Source organism: Salmo trutta, chromosome 35, assembly GCF_901001165.1.
Source record: "Salmo trutta chromosome 35, fSalTru1.1, whole genome shotgun sequence".
Lineage (NCBI taxonomy): Eukaryota > Metazoa > Chordata > Actinopteri > Salmoniformes > Salmonidae > Salmo > Salmo trutta.
The window spans coordinates 14,379,846-14,404,389 of NC_042991.1; the positions used below are offsets into that span (position 1 = coordinate 14,379,846).

General features: G+C 43.3%; 1 protein-coding gene across 2 annotated transcripts in view; it reads right to left on the reverse strand.

Annotated features, from left to right (window-relative positions):
• Nucleotides 1-24,544, reverse strand: part of syne2a (spectrin repeat containing, nuclear envelope 2a) — a 258,178-nt gene that overhangs the window by 118,938 nt on the left and 114,696 nt on the right. For both annotated transcript variants that reach the window (XM_029733409.1, XM_029733408.1), the window contains 13 exons: nt 22,351-24,415; nt 21,396-21,730; nt 20,522-20,666; nt 19,934-20,134; nt 17,675-17,934; nt 11,098-11,248; nt 9,193-9,339; nt 8,641-8,781; nt 8,193-8,375; nt 7,259-7,396; nt 6,333-6,518; nt 3,777-3,899; nt 3,488-3,670 (listed from right to left, as the gene is read on the reverse strand). In XM_029733409.1, coding sequence (XP_029589269.1) covers nt 3,488-3,670; nt 3,777-3,899; nt 6,333-6,518; nt 7,259-7,396; nt 8,193-8,375; nt 8,641-8,781; nt 9,193-9,339; nt 11,098-11,248; nt 17,675-17,934; nt 19,934-20,134; nt 20,522-20,666; nt 21,396-21,730; nt 22,351-24,415 — 4,258 coding nt within the window. The remainder of the gene's footprint in view (nt 1-3,487; nt 3,671-3,776; nt 3,900-6,332; nt 6,519-7,258; nt 7,397-8,192; nt 8,376-8,640; nt 8,782-9,192; nt 9,340-11,097; nt 11,249-17,674; nt 17,935-19,933; nt 20,135-20,521; nt 20,667-21,395; nt 21,731-22,350; nt 24,416-24,544) is intronic.

A 24,544-nucleotide genomic window follows, 5' to 3' on the forward strand; every position in this document is an offset into this window, starting at 1 on the left:
TCAGCAAATTAGTAGATAAAGCATGTCTGGTTAGATGGGTGTATGCTGGGCGAAGAACATTCAGAAATCTCTTCCAATACACATTGCCTGTGAGCATCAATGGTGAAGCAGTTGCATACACAGCTCGAGCAAGACATTCATCAGCATTTCTCTGACTACGGCCCCCACATTGTGTAAAAAAAAAAAGAATTCCAGGAGGACCATGAGCTGTTGCTATCGATAAGGTGTCTGATTCATCATTTTCACCTCGAATAGAAGTAGAGGGACTTTTGTCAGAGGTTGCTTGTTGTGAGCGCTGAGGGAACTTTATGCACTTGGCCAGATGATTCTGCATCTTTGTTGCATTCTTCACATATGATTTAGCACAGTATTTGCAAATGTACACAGCTTTTCCTTCTACATTAGCTGCAGTGAAATGTCTCCACACATCAGATAGTGCCCGTGGCATTTTCCTGTAAAGATTAGGAAAAAATGAGCAAAAAAAAAATACAATTCCATGTACAAATAAATAGTTAAGCAGTTAGATTAAACAACTCCTTTGTAAGATAAATGTTTTAAAATGAAACAAGCAAGCAAGCTAAAACCCAATTGGTTGCAAAAACTAACTAGCAGAAATTGTTAACAAGTTAGAAATTATTTAAACACACTTTGCTGTAGGCTACTATTTACTAGTTAACAAAAAATAATGTATGTCATATAAAATATATTCACACTACCCAGTATTGTAATCAAAACTTACCAGAAAGCATGTAGTCCTTGGCTCAGACAGTGAAGTAGTGTGGGCTCAATAGCATCTCATTAGTTTGCAAGATCTTGAGAATCAGCTGTAGATATTATGGAAAAGTGCACTGCACATGTGATGGAAGAATGCACTGTGCATGCAGAGGGTTGCAATTCCATTGAATTGGGGATAGTTTAACCAAGATATGCCACAAGACCTAGAATTGCCTTATGTGTATCCCACAAAAATGTTCACTGTTATAAGCTAACTTTTTTGATGAATTTAAGCAAATTTAACTTCCCATGGAAAATGTACTGGAAAGTTTCCGACCCTTTGCAACCCTAGTGAAGACACTTGCCAGCTGGTCTGCGCATACTCTGAGAACGCCTGGCTCAGTGCCTGGCTCAGTGCCTGGCTCATGCCTGGCTCATGCCTGGCTCATGCCTGGCTCATGCCTGGCTCATGCCTGGCTCAGTGTTCGAATTTAACATAGTCTGAGAGGTTGTCTGGGAGGTTTGCATCACTGGGCAACTCACGGCTGGGTTTCCCTTTGTAATCCATAATAGTCTGCTAACTCTGCCACATCCGACAGGTGTTGGAGCGGATGTAGTCGGATTCTATCTTAGTCCTATATTGACCTTTTCCATGTTTGATGGCTCGTCTGAGGTCGTAGCGGTCTTTCTTGTAAGGATTCATGTCTGTGTCCCGTTCCTTGAAATTGGTAGCACTAGCCTTTAGCCCGGCACGGATACTGCCTGTAATCCATGGCTTTTTGTTAGGGTACATATGTTGGGTCACTGTGGGGAAGAAGTCATCGATGGTAAGCTCCTTAATGCTATCGGATGAATCCCTGAACATATTCCAGTCTGTGCTATCGAAGCAGTCTTGTCGCTTAGCGTCCGCTTTGTCGGACCACTTCGGTACTGAGCGCATCACTGGTACTTGCTGTTTGAGTTTTTTCTTGTAAACAGGAAGCAGGAGGATATAGTCATGGTCTGATTTGCTGAAGGGATGGCGAAGGAGGGCCTTGTATGCGTTTCTGTGGATAGAGTAAGTGGTCCAGAGTGTTAGCGCCTCTTGTGTTGGTAAAAGGAGACGTGTTGGTAAAAGTGGGGTTAAAAGCATTTCAGTTTTCCTGCGTTAAATTCTCTGCCCACTATTAACGCTGCTTCTGGGTGTGCATTTTCTTGTTTGTTTATGGCCCCGTGCAGCTCGTTGAGTGTCTGCTTAGTGCCATTCTCGTTTTGTGGTGGGATGTAGACAGCAGTGATGATTATAGATGAAAACACTTGGTAGATAAAAAGGTCTGCAATTTACTATGAGGTACTCTAGTTCAGGTGAGCAAAAGGTTGAGAATTCCTTCACACTTGAAGCAGCACACCAGTTGTTGTTTACAAAGAGGCACATCGCTCCCTCGTTGGTTTTGTCTGAGTCTGCTGTCCAGTTGCGACGAAGCATGGAGAAACGTTCAAGTTTCATTACCATATCGCCCAGTTGGTAGGAAACTCTCAAACAGAGCTCATCCATCTTGTTCTCCAGTGACTGGACATTTGCCAATAAAACGGAGGGGAGTGCCAAACAATTTTCTCTGCGTCTGAGTCTATACTCTTAGAAATAAAGATGCTATCTTGAACCTAAAAGGGTTCTTCGGCTGTCCCCATAGGAGAACCCTTTGAAGAACCCTTTTGAGTTCCATGTAAAACCTTTTACACAGAGGGTTGTACGTGGAACCCAAGAGTTCTACCTTGACCCAAAAAGGGTTCTACCTGGAACCAAATAGGGTTCTCCTATTGGGACAGCCGAAAAACCCTTTTGGAAACCTTTTTTCTAAGAATGTAACAAGGAGTTCAGTCCTCCTCCAGCGACTTTTCTTGTGGCTTGTTGGATAGCTCGAACAATGGAGTAGGGTCCGGTGTTGACAAGGGAACAGCAGAGTCGCAGTTGAAGTAGGAGCCGAAATCAAGGTCGAAGTCAAAGTTAGTAGCTGTCGATACGTAGTTCAAAAGTACTTGGCGGTCATAGGTGACAAGGATGTGAGCTTTGTGACTGGCGTCGTCTGTCTCAAAAACACAAATTCATTAAGCCAGATAGTTTTTTCTTATTGGGGATCGATCACATTTAGCTAATTTTAAAGCATCAATTAGGGTTGGGCGATGTTAACCGTTGTCCTATTGTGATTATGTATGCATAAAACATTGTGATATACCAGGGGTGGACAACTCCAGTCCTCGAGGGCCTGATCCCTAGCAAACACAGCTGATTAATCAAATTGCATTCTAAACTGAAGATCATGATTAGGTTATTATTGGAATCAGGTGTGTTAGCTGTGGCAAAACTGTGACAGCAATCAGGCCCTCGAGGACTAGAATTACCCACCCCTGTGATATACGATGCTATCGCCCCCTATTGGCCAACCAAAATCATGACAAAAGATAATGTTTAGAAAGCTTGGGCAGAGGCTAAGTGCAGGGAAATATTTTCTAATTTTCCTTTATGGTGGAGGAGCTACAGCATGGAGCACTTATGTGTGAAACTACATTGAACCAAAATGAATGTTACCCATTTTCAATGTTTTATCACTAAACTTTACTGAACCCTTCTTGAATGGAGAGGGGCCTGGCTTTGGGGACAATATTGGCAACATTGAGGGCACATTTGTTACATTGCCGCAACATTATTGTAACGTTGTGTGGACATTGGAGACACGGTCTAGTAACGTTGTGGAACGTGGAGATGTTGTGGGGACGTTGTGGGAACGTTTCCTACCTCCAATGCTCTACTCTGCTCCTGTGTCAGCTGTTCCAACTCTTGGAGGGGCTGTAGGAGTAGCACAGCTCTGGGGAAGACACTCAGTGTCTCTTCTGCGCCCTGAGGTAGTCCCAGTTCAGCCTTACAGCCCTCGATCTCCCCAACTGTCCTCCGCATAGACTGGATGTTGGCCAGGATTACCTAGACAGAACAAATACAAATACATTTCTAAATCATATAATGACAAACATACATGAATGGATATGTACACATCCTCTTATACACACTTAACACACTCTTGTCCCACCTGCCGGTTGTGGAGGTGTTCTTCAAGTGAGATGTCCAATGTATCAGCGGAGGATAAAATAGCTCTGATCTTGGTCACATTTTTCTCCATCGTCTTCACTTCTGCTTCAATGGCATCCACTTCCTGGAAATGACAACAATGCTGTGAATGTTCCAGAGAAAAGCAAAAGCTCGAAAGCAAAAACCAAACTCAAAAATGAAAAGCACCACAAGTCAGTTTCATAAATGGAATAGAAATGATAGAATACTGCTTTATCGTCCATTGTCTTTTGCTGTCTTTTGTTACCCCCTGAAATACCAGTCTGAAAGCATCTGGTAATAACGTAGGATCACTATGGGATGATACTAAGACATTATAAGGGTAACGTAACGTACTCCAGGCCACTCTTGGACGTCTAAAATGAGACAGAAATTAGGTCAAAATTGTAATGGGCCAATACCTTTTGAAATAGCTGCCCTTTTTTGGGTCCTGCAAATTGCTTTTGACCAACTAAAACATCTGTGCGGTCCTCTGGTGAATTCTGATATCTCGATATGGCCCTCGAGACGATATTATTGCCCACCCCTACCGTAACAGGTGTCAGACATTTTCACTTTACGTAGTAACTTCTATTAAAGGGATAGAACAGCACAGTGGTGTTAAACCTTTTTGGCTACTGTAACCCCAATCACTTTGCTCTGCTCAAAGTTCCCCCTCGTGCAACCAACCATACAGTGCATTCAGAAAGTATTCAGACCCCTTGAGTTTTTCAACATTTTGTTACGTTACAGCCTTATTATAAAATGGATAACTGTTTTTTTTTTCATCAATCTACACACAATACTACATAAGATTTTAGAAATGTTTGCAAATGTATTAAAATGTTTAGGTACCCTTGCCCAGATCTGTGCCATGACACAATCCTGTCTCGGAGCTCTACGGACAATTCCTTCGAATTCATGGCTTGGTTTTTGTTCTGACGTGCACTGTCAACTGTGGGACCTTATATAGACAGGTGTGTGCCTTTCCAAATCATGTACAATAAATTGAATTTACCACAGGTGGACTCTAATCAAGTTGTATAAACATCTCAAGGATGATCAATGGAAACAGGACGCACCTGAGCTTAATTTTGAGAATCATAGAAAAGGGTCTGAATGCCTACGTAAATAAGGTATTTCTGTTTCTTTTTAATAAAGTTGCAAAGATTTCTAAAAACCTGTTTTTACTTTGTCATGATGGGGTTTTGTGTGTAGATTGATGAGGAAATGTTTTTATTTAATCTATTTTAGAATAGGGCTGTGACTTAACAAAATGTGGAAAAAGGGAATGGGTCTGACTACTTTCCGAATGCAATTTAGGACTATGTTCTTATAAATCTTCCCAAAGCATTTGTATACTATACCACTGTATTGAATTTAATGGAATTTAATTTACTTTTAAAGGGTTAGTCCAACATTATTTCTTCCTTTAAAATCTTTTTTTACAAAGGAAGTAATCTATAGGCCAGGGTGACTGCAAATTACACTCAGTACATTGCAGTTACTCCTGGCCTAAACTACTTCTAAGGTAAGAAGAACATTAAAAAAAGTATGAAATTAGGGTGAACTGTTGCTTTAAAACAAAAAGAAGACAAAAGAGAAAGAGGATGAAAAAATGTATCCTAAATTATTCAAGACAAACCAAAGGAAAAGACATGTCATGAAGAGAGAGGCGGTCCCAAAAATGATCTTCTTTCCTTTATTTTCATACTTTACTAAATATTTTCTGTACTATTTATTCATTTCTTTTGGCTTTTTTAGTTTTACATTTTTGTCTCTACCTTCTTGCCCTTTGTGCTGTTGTCTGTGCCAGAATAATGTTTGTACCACATTTTGTGCTGCTGCCATGTTGTGTTGCTACCATGCTGTGTTTCATGTGTTGCTGCCATGCTATGTTGTTGTCTTCGGTCTCTCTTCATGTGGTATATCTGCTGTTGTGATGTGTGTTTTGTCCCAAAATTGTATTTTATTTTTAATCCCAGCCTCCCTCCCGGCAGGAGGCCTTTTACCTTTTGGTAGGCCGTCATTGCAAATAAGAATTTGTTCTTACCTGACTTGCCTAATTAAATAAAGGTTATAAATAAAGGTTAAATGAAATAAATACAAAATGATCAATAGAAATGCATTTATTAGCATCAAAAGTTTGTGTGTGAGTTGTTTTTCTGGGTCAGACCAAGACCAAGTGTGTTCGATCAAATTTAAGCCTAGACACGCAGTGGAATGTTCCATTGAAACTCACTAGCATTAGCCACAGCCGTTCTTATTAAATGTCATACGGGGAGGAGACACAATGCATTCTGAGGGAGGGTGAAACTCCTCTATTGAGGCTGTTGATAGACAACCTTACTCTCTTTCCACAAACACCCAGCTTGAAGCATCACGCTCACGGTTACACTCACTCAATCAGACTCCCTTGCCCCAATCCTAACCTTAACCATTAGCAGGGGAGTCTGATCCTAGATCTGTACCTAGGGGAAACTTGACCCTGGAGCTACTAGTACCCCCTATTGAGAACCACTGTAATGGAGGGTCTTACCGGAGTGACGTGCAGCAGCTGGTCCAATGGCCCCATGATGCTATGCTGCATGGCGGTGACTTGGTGTTCGGTCTGGACTAGCTTATCCTCCATAGCAGTGGTGTGACACACAGCAGAGATCTCCCCCAACACAGGCCCGAAGCCCACCAGAGTGGCCCGGATACGCTCCGAGTCATCCAGCACCATCTGTGATGTGGGGTTACAGAACATGGACACATGAGTGCACACCCGCATGCACACATACACGCACATACAAACACATTCACAGAAACACAGACTCACATACGTACATGAACACACACTATCTACAAGCCATAAAACTGCTGAACACTTAAACTGGACTTAGCACACATGCACTCACTCATGCACACACACACACACACACACACACACACACACACACACACACACACTGATGCTACACACACATCTCAATTGCTGCTACCAGACTCTTATTATGATTGCAAAATACTGCACAATTTAAACACTTGCCCCCCAATCCGCCTTCCCCAAAATACGTGTAAATATTCAACTATAAATTGTGCCTTCCTGTATAATACTTACACTAAAAAAATGTATTCTATTCTTCTGAGCCAGTTCGTATTCTTATCTTTTATTATTTCTTATCGTTGTTGCATTGTCAAAAAGGAACTAGCAAGTAAGCATTTAGTTGGACAGTGTACACCCTGTGTATCCCGTACATATGACTAAAAAACACAATACTTGAAACACACACTCGAACACGCACAGCTCCACTACACAGTGCATTGGGAAAGTATTCAGACCCCTTGATTTTTTCCCACATTTTGTTTTACGAATGCACTGTATATCAATTCAGAACTACCAGCAGTGTTCTACAATCTGGGGGATTGCGTGTATGTACATGTGAGTTGGCGTCTGTGTGTGTGTGCGTGCAGTGGACTGGCCTGCAGTGTGTTGGTCTGGCTCTGGAGGCTCCTGGCTGTGGTGTAGGTGCTGGGAGCGTCTAGCCAGGACTGGGATTCGTCAAGCCAGCAGCCAGCACTATGGATTATATCATTATACTCCTGGAGGCAGGCAGGGATCTGACAGGGGGGACAGTGAAATTCCACAAATTAACTTTTAACAAGGTACACCTGTTAATTGAAATGCATTCCAGATGACTACCTCATGAAGCTGGTTGAGAGAATGCCAAGAGTGTGCAAAGCTGTCATCAAGGCAAATGGTGGCTACTTTGAAGAATGTCAAATATAAAATATATTTTGATTTGTTTAACTCTTTTTTGGTTACTACATGATTCCATATGTGTTATTTCATAGCGTTGATGTCTTCACTACTTTGTACAATGTAGAAAATAGTAAAAATAAAGAAAAACCCTGGAATGAGTCGGTGTGTCCAAACTTTTGACTGGAACTTATTTTTTTATATAATTTTCATTCATGGACATAAAAGACTAAAATCACCAGGAAATTTTTATTTAGAAAATCTGTTCCCAAGGGTTCGCTCGAATGAATAGAGAGGCAAATGTAATCGTATTCCAATGTAATCAAGGTTAGAAATTATCCTGTTTTTGTGAAATACTATCTGTTTGGGATTCTTGTGGTCAATTTGCGGTGTACAAATCATTTATAACTATGTTCTGGCCCATGACCATCCGCTCAAGGAAAAATTGTCCCACGGCAATATGTAATTATGGAACCCCTGGCATTGGGCATAGGAACTGAAATAAATGGAGGAAAAAAAACAGTAAACTGAAATTGTGCTGTTATGGAAGAACCAGTTGAGGAATGCTGTAATTATAAGATACAACCACATGGTGAATATGGTGAAAGGCCTACCAAGCCAATCAGAGGGTAAGGTTGAGCTACTCCTCTCACTCACCTTGCTGAGGAAGGCAGTGCGCTGCTCAGCCTTCTGGGCCGTGTCCTGGTAGAGTTGAAGTGGCTGGGTGATCTGGTCCATGAGGAGTTGGGCCTGCTCCGGCTCCTCCTCAGCTGCTTCCTGCACCTCGCCCTCCAGGAGGGCCAGCCGGCCGTGCCACTGGTCCAGCTGGTCCCATACGAACTGGACAAAATTATTATGTTGTCATGATATCAATCAATTATCAACCAATCCCATGTACTTATAAGTCCTTTTTTGTTTACATCAACAGTTGTCACAAAATGCTTTTCAATGACTCGGCCTAGAGCCAGGTTAGGAACAATCTTGCACGATTGATTGGGGTCAGGGAAGGACACACACACACTAGGTTGATTGTTTCAGGGGAAGAACACACATATGCATACAAACACGGAGACACACACACACACACATAAACACAATCACACACCTTTAGCACATGTTCAGCCTCGGACACAGAGGAGCTCCTCCGCTGCAGCAATGTCTGGACCTCTTCTAGCCCAACACGGATCTCCCCCATTCTGCTACTCAGCCTATTGAGTGGGCTGCTCTTCTCCAGGGCTTGGCCAACCTGATAAATACACACAAGCACATGTGCGCACACAAACACACAAATGACCCTTAAAGTCCCAACTAGCCAGGCTTTTACTCAGAAACCAGAGTTAGGATTGTGTTGGGCTCAATCCCATATCCATGAAACTTGTCCAATGTTTTTTATGTGGACTTTTCGATTAATTCGCTGAGTTTCAATTCCCTTCCACAATCCACAACTGACTAAACTGAGATGAAATTGACCCCAAAACTGCTCTACCAACCATCCCACCAAGGTTGAAGGTTCCCCTAGATGCTGATCTTACGTCAGTTTTGCATTTTCCCCACTAACGGTTAAGGTTAGGATTGGTGGAGGGGACTCTGATCCTAGATCTGTACCTATCAGTTACTTCACCCTGGAGCCACCACCACCACCCGTTATCTCCGTTACCTTCTCCTCCATGTCCTGCAGAGAGCCAGTGACTTTCTGCAGCTGTCTCTCCACCTCCGGAGGTGTAACAGCGGTATACTTTGTCCCGACACACTCCATAATGGACTGTAACCTGGCCCTCAGGGAACCCAACTCCACTCTGACCTCCTGTAGAGAGAGAGAGTCAGAGAGGGGAGACAAAGGGAGAGAGAGAGAGAGAATAAGGAGAAATAGAGAACGAGAGAGGGAGAGAGAGAGATACCATGTAAATGTGCCTTAAACCCTCTAAGGTCGATGTCCACGCCCCCATGGAAATCTAATTAGCGTAATAAAAAAATGCCCATAACAATCTGTCAGTTTAAGCTAGAGATATCTGTTTCTTTGCATCCCAAAAATTGGTCTTCTCACAAAGTTATCTTTAGCGTCCGAGCGGTTTAGCCTACAAACTATTATACCCCTCTATGAAAATATGAGATTCTCACAAACGCGATGGTGTTCTCCCTTTTGCTGTATGACCCCCACAAGCGTCTTGGGACTGACGTCGGTACAGCCGATCTGCCAACTTCTGTCTGTAGCGTCCGAACAGTTTGGGCTACACTAATGACCCCTCTTTGGAAAGGCGAGACTCTCACAAACACGTATATGTTGGTTGATTTGCTCTAGGATGCCCACAGGCCTCACAAAATTCGCCTGAAGGTCCTCCGGTATCAGTTGAACACATTTATGGAAGTACTGTATATGGACACTGGACACTGTTCATTACCAAAAATAAGGGGTTAAATACATGTAAAAAAAAAAAAATCATAACAAATGAGTCCTGATCTTATATCTCTCAGATATAGGATGGACACTTCAGACCAAACTTCTTTTAGATTTTTTTGGGGGGCTGTCTGTTGTTCCATGTAGTGAATCTGTTATCCAATGCATAACATTGTAAATCAAATAGCAAAATTATCCTTGGTATGACCTTCTTAAAAACAATTCCATATAACTTATACCCTCCACTGGCTTAGATAAGGCTTAGACTCTTATGGGTTCTAAACTGTCTCCAAAAACAGCCTTCTTAAGCTCAGAAAACTTGAATCTAATGAGACATCTTATGAGACATTAAGGACCTGTGGTTCCACTTAAAAGTTTTCAGGTAAAGTAACTGCAGAATTGACTGAAGAGAGTTCAAAAGATGCTCGGGTCAGTGGGAGGAGAAAGGAATCTCCAACCACAGAATTAGAATGACTGGGATACACATAACAGGACTATTTCTAACTTATGAGTCATGAGTTGACTGAGGAGGGTCAAGATGTAGCCTATTTAAAGAGAAAGTTCAGTGTTTTTTACCCCTTTTTCTCCCCAATTCCGTGGTATCTAATTGGTAGTTACAGTCTTGTCTCATCGCTGCAATTCCCGTACGGACTCGGGAGAGGCGAAGGTCGAGAGCCGTGCGTCCTCCGAAACACAACCCAACCAAGCCGCACTTCTTCTTGACACAATGCAACAATGTGTCGGAGGAAACACCATACACCTGGTGACCGTGTCAGCATGCACTGTGCCCGGTCCGTCACAGGAGTCGCTAGTGCACGATGGGACAAAGACATCCCTGCCGGCCAAACCCTCCCCTAACGCGGACGACACTGGGCCAATTGTGCGCCGCCCCATGTGTCTCCCATTCGCGGCCAGCTGTGACAGACCCTGGACTCGAACCCAGAATCTCTAGTGGCACAGCTAGCAGTGCGATGCAGTGCCTTAGACCACTGTGCCACTCGGGAGGCTTACAACTTAATGTTAACAATGGCTAAAGTTAGCTGAGGTTTGTAGAAGCTGTTACAAGAAAACTTAACCATGTTATAGTTTCTTCTGGCCCATACAATAAATTACTCTCTCTCTCTAGCCTCTAAATAAAGACACAGTGTATTTCCCCCAGTAGCTCACCTTTAGTTGGCGTGTGCTGGGGTGGGAAGCCAGAATGGAGAGCAGGGTAGCCACTCGCTGCTCCACCTCTCCGATCTGCTCTTGCAAGCGCTCCCTCTCCTGCTCCTCTGACAGCGCCGCACTCCGGACCAGCATGCTCCGCTCTCTCAGGCTGTGTGGGCACAATGTCACCCTCACAATGTTAAAGGTAGGCTCAGCAATACGACATCATCATACACTGTCGTAGGGCAACTTTCTAGACTTTACACAAAGAAGAAGAGGCAAAGGCAGATGCCGGACTGCGCCTCTATTTCTGGTAGCGGGAAAATGGAAATAGGGTTTATTTTGTATAGAGGTGTTGTAACTCTCCTGTGAGGATCCAAAGGATCAAGTTGAAGTGGGTCAGCCCACAGAGGGGGAGAGGGATGGAGTTGGCCAGTTTTATGACAGTCGTAAATACTTTGCAGAAACTGCCTTTGGGCTCTGTAGGATTGAGGGGAAAGAACCCTTTTAGTAGAAGGAGATTCCTCCCGCCAAAACTACAACATCCAAAAGTGGATAATGACACAATATTCCTAACACAAATAATGTAGGAAACGGTTGGTGGGGCTTGAAACAATAATCATGTCAAATGAGTCGTTGTTTCCGATATCATTAAGAATTGTAGAGTTACCAAATAACGGTAACTCTACAAATCTATACATCCAAGTTATCAGATTTACATCTAAATGTTGTGGAACTTATATGATTAAATATGAAACTATTTGTGAGAAGATTAAATGTTATTTTCCCTTCTAAATGAGAGAATAGTTTTTCATGTAAAGTTTTACACAGTCAGTAACCACGTCCACATGAGAACAGACCTCGTGGCAACATGATGGAACCACCCTCCAAGGAGAAGGCATAAAAGAACCGCTAACAAAATGTACATTAGACCAGAGAACGTGAGGACCATCCACACGTTGAAATGGTTGGAATCTCAACAGACCAGTATACAGATGTTAAGCTGGTCGTGTAAAATGGTTAGACACTACCAGACCAGCGTGACCGACAGCGTGAGCTGAAAGGTACAAAATGGTTAGAAACTTTGAAACTTTCAACAGAGAAGAAAATCTCAACAAGACCAGACAGCAGGAAGCGGTGGCTACACTGCTGAGAAATTGTTTAAAACTAAAGACCAGCCCAAGTACAGTGCGAACTATATAAGGCAAAATGGTATGAAACTACAATACCAGAAAATGGTAAGACCTTCTGAAACTCTCTCTCTCGAAGAAGAAGAAGAAGAAGAAGAATACACAGGAACATTCAGTCTGCAGCTGTTTATGCACTGTTAGCCTAGGAAACTCAACCGAAGACAAGAGACAAAGAACAATTTCCTCTCACCACTATACACCTGAAGTCGGAAGTTTACATACACCTTAGCCAAATACATTTAAACTCCGTTTTTCACAATTCCTCACATTTAATCCTAGTAAAAAGTCCCTGTCTTAGGTCAGTTTGGATCACCACTTTATTTTAAGAATGTGAAATGTCAGAATAGCAGAGAGAATTATATATTTCAGCTTTTATTTCTTTCATCACATTCCCAGTGGGTCAGAAGTTTACATACACTCAATTAGTATTTGGTAGCATTGCCTTTAAATTGTTTAACTTGGGTCAAATGTTTTGGGTAGCCTTCCACAAGCTTCCCACAATAAGTTAGGTGAATTTTGGCCCATTCCTCCTGACAGAGCTGGTGTAACTAAGTCAGGTTCGTAGGCCTCCTTGGTCGCACACACTTTTTCAGTTCTGCCCACAAATTTTCTATGGGATTGTTGTCAGGGCTTTGTGATGGCCACTCCAATACCTTGACTTTGTTGTCCTTCAGGCATTTTGCCACAACTTTGGAAGTATGCTTGGGGTCATTGTCCATTAGGAAGACCCATTTGCGACCAAGCTTTAACTTCCTGATGATGTCTCCTTCCAGACTCATATTAAACATCTCCAATCCAAAATTAAATCTAGAATCGGCTTTCTATTCCGCAACAAAGCCTCCTATCACTCACGCCGCCAAACATACCCTCGCAAAACTGACTATCCTACCGATCCTCGACTTCGGCGATGTCATTTACAAAATAGCCTCCAACACTCTACTCAGCAAACTGGATGCAGTCTATCACAGTGCCATCCGTTTTGTCACCAAAGCCCCATATACCATCCACCACTGCGACCTGTATGCTCTAATCGGCTGGCCCTCGCTACATATTCATCGCCAGACCCACTGGCTCCAGGTCATCTATAAGTCTTTGATAGGTAAAGCTCCGCCTTATCTCAGCTCACTGGTCATGATAACAACACCCACCCGTAGCACGCGCTCCAGCAGGTATATCACACTGGTCATCCCCAAAGCCAACATCTGCTTTGGCCGCCTTTCCTTCCAGTTCTCTGCTGCCAATGAACGGAACGAATTGCAAAAATCGCTGAAGCTGGAGACTTATATTTCCCTCACCAACTTTAAACATCAGCTATCCGAGCAGCTAACCTATCGCTGCAGCTATACATAGCCGATCTGTTAATAGCCCATCCAATCTACCTACCTCATCCACCTATTGTTTTTATTTACTTTTCTGCTCTTTTGCACATCAGTATTTCCACTTGCACATCATTATCTGCACATCTATCACTCCAGTGTCAATTTGCTAAATTGTAATTACTTGCTACTATGGCCTACTTATTGCCTTACCTCCTCATGCCATTTGCACACACTGTATATAGACTTTCTTTTTTTATATAGTGTTAATGACTGTACACTTGTTGATTCCATGCGTAACTCTGTATTGTTGTTTGTGTCGCACTGCTTTGCTTTATCTTGGCCAGGTCGCAGTTGTAAATGAGAACTTGTTCTCAACTAGCCTACCTGGTTAAATAACGGAGAAATAAAAAAAATAAAAAAGATGTTGCTTCAATATATCCACATAGTTTTCCTTCCTCATAATGCCATCTATTTTGTGAAGTGCACCAGTCCCTCCTCCAGCAAAGCACCCCACAACATGATGCTGCCACCCCCGTGCTTCACGGTTGGGATGGTGTTCTTCGGGTTGCAAGCCTCCCCCCTTTTCCTCCAAACATAGCGATGGTTATTATGGCCAAACAGTTCTATTTTTGTTTCATCAGACCAGAGGACATTTCTTCAAAAAGTACGATCTTTGTCCCCATGTGCAGTTGCAAACCGTAGTCTGGCTTTTTTATGGCGGTTTTGGAGCAGTGGCTTCTTCCTTGCTGAGTGGCCTTTCAGGTTATGTCAATATAGGACTCGTTTTATTGTGGATATAGATACTTTTGTACCTGTTTCCTCCAGCATCTTCACAAGGTCCTTTGCTGTTGTTCTGGGATTGATTTGCACTTTTCGCACCAAAGTACGTTCATCTCTAGGAGACAGAACACGTCTCCTTCCTGAGCGGTATGGTGGCTGCGTGATCCCATGGCGTTATTACTTGCATACTATTGTTTGTACAGATGAACGTGGTACCTTCAGGCATTTGGAAATTGCTCCCAAGGATGAACCAGACTTGTGGTGTTCTACAATTAATTTCTGAGGTCTTGGCTGATTTCTTTTGATTTTCCCATGATGTCAAGCAAAGAGACACTGAGTTTGAAGGTAGGCCTTGAAATACATCCACAGGTACACCTCCAATTGACACAAATTATGTCAATTAGCCTATCAGAAGCTTCTAAAGCCATGATGACATTTTCCAGAATTTTCCAATCTGTTTAAAGGCACAGTCAACTTAGTGTATGTAAACTTCCGACCCACTGGAATTGTGATACATTGAATTATATGTGAAATAATCTGTCTGTAAACAATTGTTGGAAAAATGACTTGTGTCATGCACAAAGTAGATGTTCTAACCGACTTGCCAAAACTATAGTCTGTTATTAACAAGAAATTTGTGGAGTGGTTGAAAAATGAGTTTTAATGACTCCAACCTAAATGTATGTAAACGTTCTAGTTCAACTGTAGGTATCTCTAGGGTATCTACTCCAAACAAACAGAGTCAAGGACGAGGCCTGCTGAACACCGCGTGGTACACCTCTGGAAATTCCATTCTAACAGACACTCATAGACCAACCTACTACAAAGGACATGGTAACCTCTGGAGGACAACCAGAGACTTACACAACCAGAGACTTTCTGTCGACTGACTCCACAGACTGATCGGGCGTTTTCAACAGAGCGAGACGACAAAGACATTCAAGCGTAAATATGTGTTGCATTTCTAAATCCGAATGAGCGGTTGTTAGGGTGCTAAATATCCATATTTATGATGAGCGTATTATTGAACTGTATGTACGATGGTTGAATTCCTTTGTCTCTTCTTCTCCCGCTCTTTCTTTCCCCACCCCTACTCATTGTGTACCAAGCGTCATATCGGGTTAGTCCACTAGGGACTTTTCATTGCATTATGTAGTAACCTAACCTGTGTGTGTGTTTATGTAATTCTGTGTGATTATTTAGTTAGTTGGTAAATAAATAATTAAGCCAATTTGTGTATCGCTGAGTCCTCATGTAGACTAGGGTTCGTGCAGATTTAACGGACTATGCAACATTCAGAATTAGACTGATGAGGTAAATAAGGATTAATGAATTGACTGTGACTGATGTAAGAGATATTCATATCTTTAGAGTTTAGTCGGGAGATTGTAACTCATTAAATAACTTTTCCCGTGGTGCCCCAAGATTACTAATGAGTTAATTGTTACATGATTAATTTAATCATCGTAATAAATAAATGTAGTTAATTGATTTGATAAAATAGTCAAACACATTAATGATAGCAACGTCACGACAGAGGGCAATGGGAGAGTGTAGATTTTGGTCAACATAAAAATGTATTGCTAATTTGCTGTATGAGACCTATTTGATTGAATATACGTTTTTCGTAATGCTTAGGTTATGAATGTACTGATATACGCGTACGCGCTTGATATCCCTCCAACCTAAAGAAAACCAATGTTACATCAGAGGTGTGCCTGTTGTTCACATGCAAATTTGCCATCTAATTGACTAGAATGTTTCCGCTTGCTCCCGCCTCCAGCCTGCCTTTCGCCTTTACGGACACTGATTCACATTGTTAGAGTGGAGACTCCAATATCTTGTCAGTATATACAACCATTTTAGCTTCACAGACAACATTCCTTTCAGCATGCCCACATTGGGATGAGTTTTGGTAGAATTTGAATCCTAGGACCACGTAAAGGTCCTTTGTCGAATAAACTTGTATTTCCCTCTCTCTGGTGGTCAGCTGCATCATTACATCAATTTATATCACTTCACTGTGACGTCACATCAAAGGGGCGGTCCTTCGAAAAATACTTATCCAGCTCGACTGCTTCACAGCACAGACATGGCAAAGCAATTACTGAATTTGTCTCGAGCAGGCGAATCTAAATACTAAATACTTTTATAGCTCTAGGATAAAGAATGCGACCAATACTCTTCCTTAAACCTAAAATAAGCAAAGAAGTAATTTTGTGTGGAAGTGGGACATTTTTCTTTACGTTGGAGACAGACACGTATTCTCCGATCAAAAAAATCTAGCCCTTTACATAGCCCTTCATCCCTTGTCTATAGGAGGGACACACACTGTTTAAATGGCCCAAATGTTGATTTAGACGTTCACAAATTTAACAGATTTTGACTATCACTAATGTCATGGTATGTTTGGTAAAGTAATAAAGAAGGTGACATATTTTGGGTAAAACTATATATAGGCATATTATAAAGTATAAAAAGGCTTATTCATTCACAATTATTTTATTTTGATCATATCTTCATATTTGTATATGTTTTATTATACTTGTATTGTGTACTTGATCATTTGGATTGAAAGGTGCCTTTATCTCAGACAAATAAACAATTCTAGGTAAAAGCTAAAGGTCTGTCACACCCTGGCCATAGAGAGGTTTTTGTTCTCTATTTTGGTTAGGCCAGAGTGTGACTAGGGTGGGCATTCTATGTTCCGTTTTCTATGTTTTGTGTATTTCTTTGTTTTGGCCGGATATGGCTCTCAATCAGGGACAGCTGTCTATCGTTGTCTCTGATTGGGAGCCATACTTAGGCAGCCTGTTTTCCTTTGGGTTTTGTGGGTGGTTAATTTCTGTTTTGTATTGCTTACCTGACAGAACTGTTTGGCTGTCGGTTTGTCTGTTTCTGTGATCTCTGTAAAATAAATACATGATGAGCACTAACTACGCTGCGCCTTGGTCTACTCCATTTGACAGCCGTTGCAAGGTCATAGCTTTCTATGGGGGGGGGGTGTTAATAAACAGTGTCAATATGATTGTTTGCACACCTTTGGCAAAGGCTCCAGGGTTCTTGTGCTGACATGTAATGTTTATGTAAAAAGAAAAAGGAAAAACATTTAAGCTTTTTCTGCATTGTGCTTTTCTGTTCCTGAGGTGTGTGTGCGTGAGTGCAAGCATGTGTGCCATGTGAATTGTGTGGGTGAGTTTGGGAAGATAGAGAAAGAGAGCGATAGAGACAAAGTGAGAGGGAAATGGAAAGGGCACCTAATTACAGAGTATTTGTCTTTCAAAGAGAGTACTGTATCATTCTTACCTCCTAAAGCACTCCTGCATGTCCCTCAGCTGTTGGCAGACTGGGACAGGGCTAGCAGCCTCCTGAGGGCTGGACACACCCAGGAGCTGGGAGAGGCGGAGCTCCAGGGACGCCAGGATTCGCTGCTCCCGCTCTAGTCCAGCCTGGTGCTGCTCCGTCTGCACTAGCAGAACCATCGGGGCCCCCTGAGTGGAGCTTACTGCAGTGGGGTCCGACAGCTCACCCTGCAGCTTGTCCAGAGCACTGCTGCATCGAGCCATCTGTGACACCCAAAGGACACACAACAACAAACACATACAGTGCCTTCGGAAAATATTCAGACCCCTTGAATTTTTCCACATTTTGTTACATTACAGCCTTATTCTAAAATTGTTTCATCAATCTACACACAATAGCCCATAAAGACAAAGCAAAAACAGGTATTTAGAATTTTTATAAAATTGTATTAGAAATAAAAAATAAAATATCACATTTACATAAGTATTCTGGCCCTTTACTCAGTACATTCTGGAAGCACCTTTGGCAGCGATTACAGCCTTGATTCTTCTTGAGTATGACGCTACAAGTTTGGCACACCTGTATTTGGGGAGTTTTTCCCATTCTTCTCTGTAGATCCTCTTAAGCTCTGTCAAGATGGATGGGGAGCGTCGCTGCACAGCTATTTTCAGGTCACTCCAGAGATGTTAGATCGGGTTCAAGTCCAGGCTGTGGCTGGGCCCCTCAAGGACATTCAGAGACTTGTCCCGAAACTACTCCTGCGTTGTCTTGACTGTGTGCTTAGGGTCGTTGTCCTGTTGGAAGGTGAACCTTCGCCCCAGTCTGAGGTCCTGAGCGCACTGGAGCAGGTTTTCAGTAAGGATATCTCTGTACTTTGCTTCGTTCATCTTTGCCTCGATCCTGACTGGTCTCCCAGTCCCTGCAGCTGAAAAACCTCCTCACAGCATGATGCTGCCACCACCATACTTCACTGTAGGGATGGTGCCAGGTTTCCTCCAGACGTGACGCTTGGCATTCAGGCCAAAGAGTTCAATCTTGGTTTCATCAGATCAGAGAATCTTGTTTCTCATGGTCTGAGAGCCTTTAGGTGCCTTTTGGAAAACTCCAAGTGGGCTGTCATGGCTTCCGTCTGGCCACTCTACCATAAAGGCCTGATTGGTAGAGTGCTGCAGAGATGGTTGTCCTTCTGGAAGGTTCTCCCATCTCCATAGAGGAACTCTAGAGCTCTGTCAGAGTGACCATCAGGTTTTTGGTCACCTCCCTGAACAAGGCCCTTCTCCCCCGACTGCTCAGTTTGGCCGGGCAGCCAGCTCTAGGAAGAGTCTTGGCGGTTCCAAACTTCTTCCATTTAAGAATGATGGAGGCCACTGTGTTCATGGGAACCTTCAATGCTGCAGAAATGTTTTGGTACCCTTCCCCAGATCTGTGCCTCGACACAATCCTGTCTCAGAGCTCTACAGATAATTCCTTTGACTTCATGGCTTTGTTTTTGCTCTGACGTGCACTGTCAACTGTGGGACGTTATATAGACAGGTGTGTGCCTTTACAAATCATATCCAATTAATTTAATTTACCATAGGTAGACTCCAATCAAGTTGTAGAAACATCTCAAGGATGATCAATGGAAACAGGATGCACCTGAGCTCAATTTTGAGTCTCATTGCAAAGGGTCTGAATACTTATGTTAATATGCTTTTTTTAAAATCAATTTGCAAACATTTCTAAAAGCCTGTTTTCTCTTTGTCATTATGGGGTATTGTGTGTAGATTGCTGAGGATTTTATTTATTTAATCAATTTTAGAAAAGGCTGTAACGTAACAAAATGTGGAAAAAGTCAAGGGGTCTGAATATTTTCCGAAGGCACTGTATATTTACACATGGGCATACAATACTACTACACACACTTTAGTACAAAAACAAACAAGGTATTTCCAAAGCCCTACACTTTGTGGATCAACTATGTGTAAGGTATTATGAATATATCATTTGCTTATACAAAAAAACGTTATGAGCCATGTGCTGTTATGATGGTAAGCATGATCACCTTTATAATACACGTATGTATACTTATCATGCGCCGGGCCTACTAAAAGGCTTCTATTTAATGGTGTGGTCATCCGGGTGAAGTCATGTAGTCCAGCAAAGAAAGGTGATGGCATCTCCCAAAAATGTATGTATTTATATGTAATATACCATATACTATATTACATTATGACCATTAAAGGAGCAGTTCGCTAAAGATAGTTCAGTCACGTGACTCACGCTCTTGGTGACCTCCCTCCACTCCACCCCTCTCTGCTCCAAGCGTGTCCGGAGGAGGCTGATGCCGCGCCGCAGTGCCGCCCAGCGCCTCCAGAGGGCAGCCGGTGCCCCCTCGGAGCCCACACAGCACCCACGCCGTGGGCACACCGCCCTCAGCTCCTCCAGCTTCCCAGCTATAGACAGCACCTCCTCCGACAGGGTCTTCACATGAAGAGATGAATCAATCAGTCAAATGTATTGTATACAGAATATAGCCCTTTCTTTTACAACATGTGTCACAAAGTACTTTGCAGTGCAGCAAAGCTGTGGTGTGTCAGAGCAGTGGTGTAGTGGCAACACACATGTAACTCACTGCCAGATACTGGGGTTAAATCCTCCACTCTACCTTTTTCCACCTCTCCACCTCAGTATCCCCTTGATGTCTAAACTGTCTAAATGAAGCTTGAAAAACATGCTTTTAAAAAACAAGTGCTTTACAGTAACCTGGACTATACCCCCGAAACGTAAACAGGAGAACAGAGGCAAGGAAAAACTCCCTAGTAGGAACAAACTCTGAGAAGAACCACCGACGCACAGCACTTCACACACCTTGGCTCTATCCTGTTGGTCAGCACAGTTGGCGTAGGATGTCACTTCCTGGGCAGCACACTCGGAGAGCCTTGATTCGTTTTTCTTCAGGATATGCCATACTTCCTCATGACACTTCTTGTGGAGGCTTTGTCTGCCTGCACACCTATGGAATAGATTCAAAATAAACACGGTAACTGAAAATTGCCCGGTTTTAATGTTGTTTATATTTTCATGTTTTTTAAGTCATTGTGAAGCTAAAAGCTCATTTGTACTGTGGGTGGACAATTAGGATTTGGTTTGATTCTACTGTACTCTTTTACATGCACATAAATCAACATGTCTGTTTTACATCAATGTAAATGTGCCAGTGTTAGAAGCTAATTTACATACAAAGTTCCCGGATCTGTAACTCTCTAATCTTATTTGATTCAATGCAACATCAAATTCATAGACATGAGCTGCATTCTCATCCAGGCTTTAATGTAGTTCTCATCAAACAAGGGTGAACAGAGGGAAAAGTTGATGAAGTTTATGTTTTCTTAACTGTAATGCTTTGTGTTTTATGTTGTAAATGTGTCTGCAACTTTGTGTGCTGCTATTTTGGCCAGGTCTCTCTTGTAAAATAGATTATTCATCTCAATGAGACTAACCTGGTAAATAAATAAATACATCATAGTGGCACGCCGCATCTCACATTCCCCAAAATATTTAATAGCTTAGAAAGGTTGACAATGCATTCCTATTTGGTGACCAATGTTCAGCATCTAATGTTCATCAAGCTTCTTTGTACGATAACATTTAATGTTAATGTGTTTTTAGAATGTGACCAAAACAGTAAGGACAAAAGGCCATGTGTAACCTTTGGTGAGTGAGTGTGTAGCCTTTGGCCTACCTCTGCAAGGCCTCTGTCCTGAGCTCAACCTGGGCCTCGAGTGCGGCCCTCTCCACCAAAAGGTGGCTCAGGACCTGGATGTGGAGCTGCTCGCTCTGGGGGAAAGAGAGACAGGCCTGCTGGGGTGCCAGCTCCAGGAGATGGCTGATTTGCGCCTGGAGGCTCTCCCCCAGGGAGGCTAGGGGCTCTTGGGTGTGAAACTGCTCCTCTGCGCAGTCCACAAACCCGCCTGGAGGTGCCAGGAACATGGCCTCGGCTTCGAGGAGGAAGGTTACCACTCCTTGGGCAGCCCAGTGGTAATCCTTCAGGGCTTCCCGAGCATGGGACAAATTCTCCTACGGGTCATATACAAGATTATTAAGAAAGATGATCAAGAATTCAGGAAAGAATTTCATTTGAAGTCTACCACAATACAATACAACTTGCGTGGTTGAATATTATGACATAAACAACATTAAAGTCAGTTCCAATAGAAGTTAAGGAAAATGTTTGAGGGATAAATTGTTGTAATACACCATTTCAGTTATTTGTCTCGTCTGGGCACCGTTCGCTCTCTATGGTACAGGGGAGATAGCATTTCAAAAGGGAAACATTGTTTCCATGGCCGGACAGGCAGACAGCAAGGCTTAAATTAAACCCCACTGTTACAAACCAAATAGTACCCTAGAAGCAAGGGGAAATAATGTACGAGTTGAGATAAATTCAAGCAATGATTTGAACAGCAACATGAACATGATGATATTCGTATGGAGGTGCAGTGATAATTCAGATGGTACTCTTAGCAAGCTTGGAACGCTGCTCGTCCAATAAGCATCTAGGATCCAAACAATCCCTTTTATAATGTTTATCATGTCAACCAAGTCAAATTTCATGCATATTTTATGAAATGTAATACACACCGTAGCTGAAATTGCAAATTACAACAATTGTAATGTAATGAGCCCACTGAACTTACCATGCATACGTGGCACTTCTGCACAACGTCATTCCTCAGGGTGTGCAGCTCCCCACACTGGCTCATCTCCACTTGCTCTCTCTGCCTCAAAGCTTCCAACACCCGCATGACAGACTCTACGTTCCTCCAGATCACCCAGCACCTCCGCAGCGCTATGTTGATGGCCCTCACGTCTGGCTTCACCGGGTCAGACTCCGTCAGCTCCTGCCTGACCTGTTGAAGAAGGTCCATCATGGCAGCAAGCTCGGTGCAGAATCTGAGACCCTCCAGAAGCTTTCCCTCTAGGTTTTTGACGTCGTCAGTGATGGCAAGCTCCCAGGAGGCTAGGTTTTCAATAGTTTGCCGGATCCTCTGCCTCTCCGACAGAAGCAACATTCTATCCGATAGGTGCAGGTCTTGGGCGATGGCCTCGAGCTGGTCGGAAGCATCCTGGCACTGGGTCTTCACCAGTGGAAGTTCCACCAGGAGAGCCTGGCAAAGACTGAACCTTTCCCCCACGCTGAATCTCTTGTCTTTGGAGCACTGAGCACGCTCCTTTGCCACCTCCCTGGAGTCTTCCATGCACTGCCGGTAGGTCAGGTACTTCTCGTGTTCCAGGGCGTGGTGGTGGAGAGTTTTCACCTTCTCTTGCAGTTCACCAATGGTACGCAAGAGGGCACTTTTCTGGTCCTCTTGGCAGTACTGGAGTTCCTGGATCTGACATTGGTGCTCCAGGAGCATGTGTGTCAAGGGCTCTATGGCAGATAGGGAGTCCTTTGTCACTGGGAACCTCTGCCTCTCCAGGTCGGCCCATATCTGTTGTACGCTCACCTGGACAGCCGCCAGTTCCTCGGCCGAAGAAGTCCGGGTGTGAAGCAGTTCCTCCAGCTCCCAGTGGGCTGCTTTCTCGTGGGCCACCATTCCGTCCACCTCGGTCCGGAGGCCTGTGAGCATGTTGACAAGAAAGTGGCTCTCTGCTGGACTCAACACCGAAGAAACCTCCATGCAGGTCTCCAAAAGGGCGTCCGTGACAGCCAGCTGTCTTTCTGCTTCCTTGATGGCACCCATGTGAAACTGCAGCTTGCTTTCCAGATCTGGGATGGTGTCTTTGGACATATTCTCTACATCTGCGGTGACCTCTCTCTCATGGTGTGCCACTGCTAGCCAAGTGTTCACTTTTGAGATCTGGACCAGCATCTTCTCTCTTTCCTCCAAAACAGCTTCCATTTCCTTCAGAATACGAGCAGAGTTATCTGAGACTGTTTCATAGAGGTCCTTCAAGGTCTTCAGTGATGACAGCACTTTGTCAATTTCCCCTTCATCCGAAATCAGTTCTTTCAGGTCCTCAACTTTGTAGTGCACCCTGGAATGCCTTGCCAAAATCTCAGATTGAAGTTTCCTCATGCTGCCAATTTGGAGACGGACCTCTTCAGGGAAGAGGGCTACCTTTTCACCTGTTGCGATGTGGTTTTCTGCCTGCTTGGCCCAGATAATCAAGTCCTGCATTTGCTTGATGATTTTAGCCAAGGAAGGTTTTGCTATAGAGTATGACTGAGCAGAGAGCAACCTCTGAGTGGAGGCAAGTAAGGAGCTCAAGCTCTGAAGTGTACACTCCACATCCTCCTTCTCCTTCTGCCCAAGAGAAAATTGGGTAAAATCCTCTGATTGCTCCAGCAGGTGTAGGTACTGCTGGTTGAAGGCTTTCAAGTCAGCAGTCATAAAGGTCAGCACTAAAGCTTTGTGAGTGTCATGCTGCAATTGAGAGGACTGTAAGAGGGTGATGGACTTCTGAAGAGTCTCAAGCTTGCAATGCAGCTGCTCAGCCTTTTGTAGAAAGATAGAGGACTGAGAAGAACCAATTGAGGCATGCCTCAGGCTTCTATTCCCAGCCCCCTCCAAAAGCCTCCACTCCTCCTGCAGATCCCCTAGCTGAGCGAGGAGTGCCCCTGACCCCTCGACTTCACTCAGGTGGGCAGACACCTGGCAACACACCTGGAGCAGCTCCCCCATCATGCCCTTCTGCTGTTCAATGTTACATAACAGAGTATGTAGTTTTTCAGCCTGAAGCGCACTGCTTCGAGTGTCCCTGTTAGATCCCCAGGAATAGACAAAGAGTGAATAAGTGTTAGTGCATATCTTGGTCAAATACAAACTTCTGATCAATGATATTCTAAATCAACTGTACAATTTAAAGGAACGCAGGGGCCTAAAGATG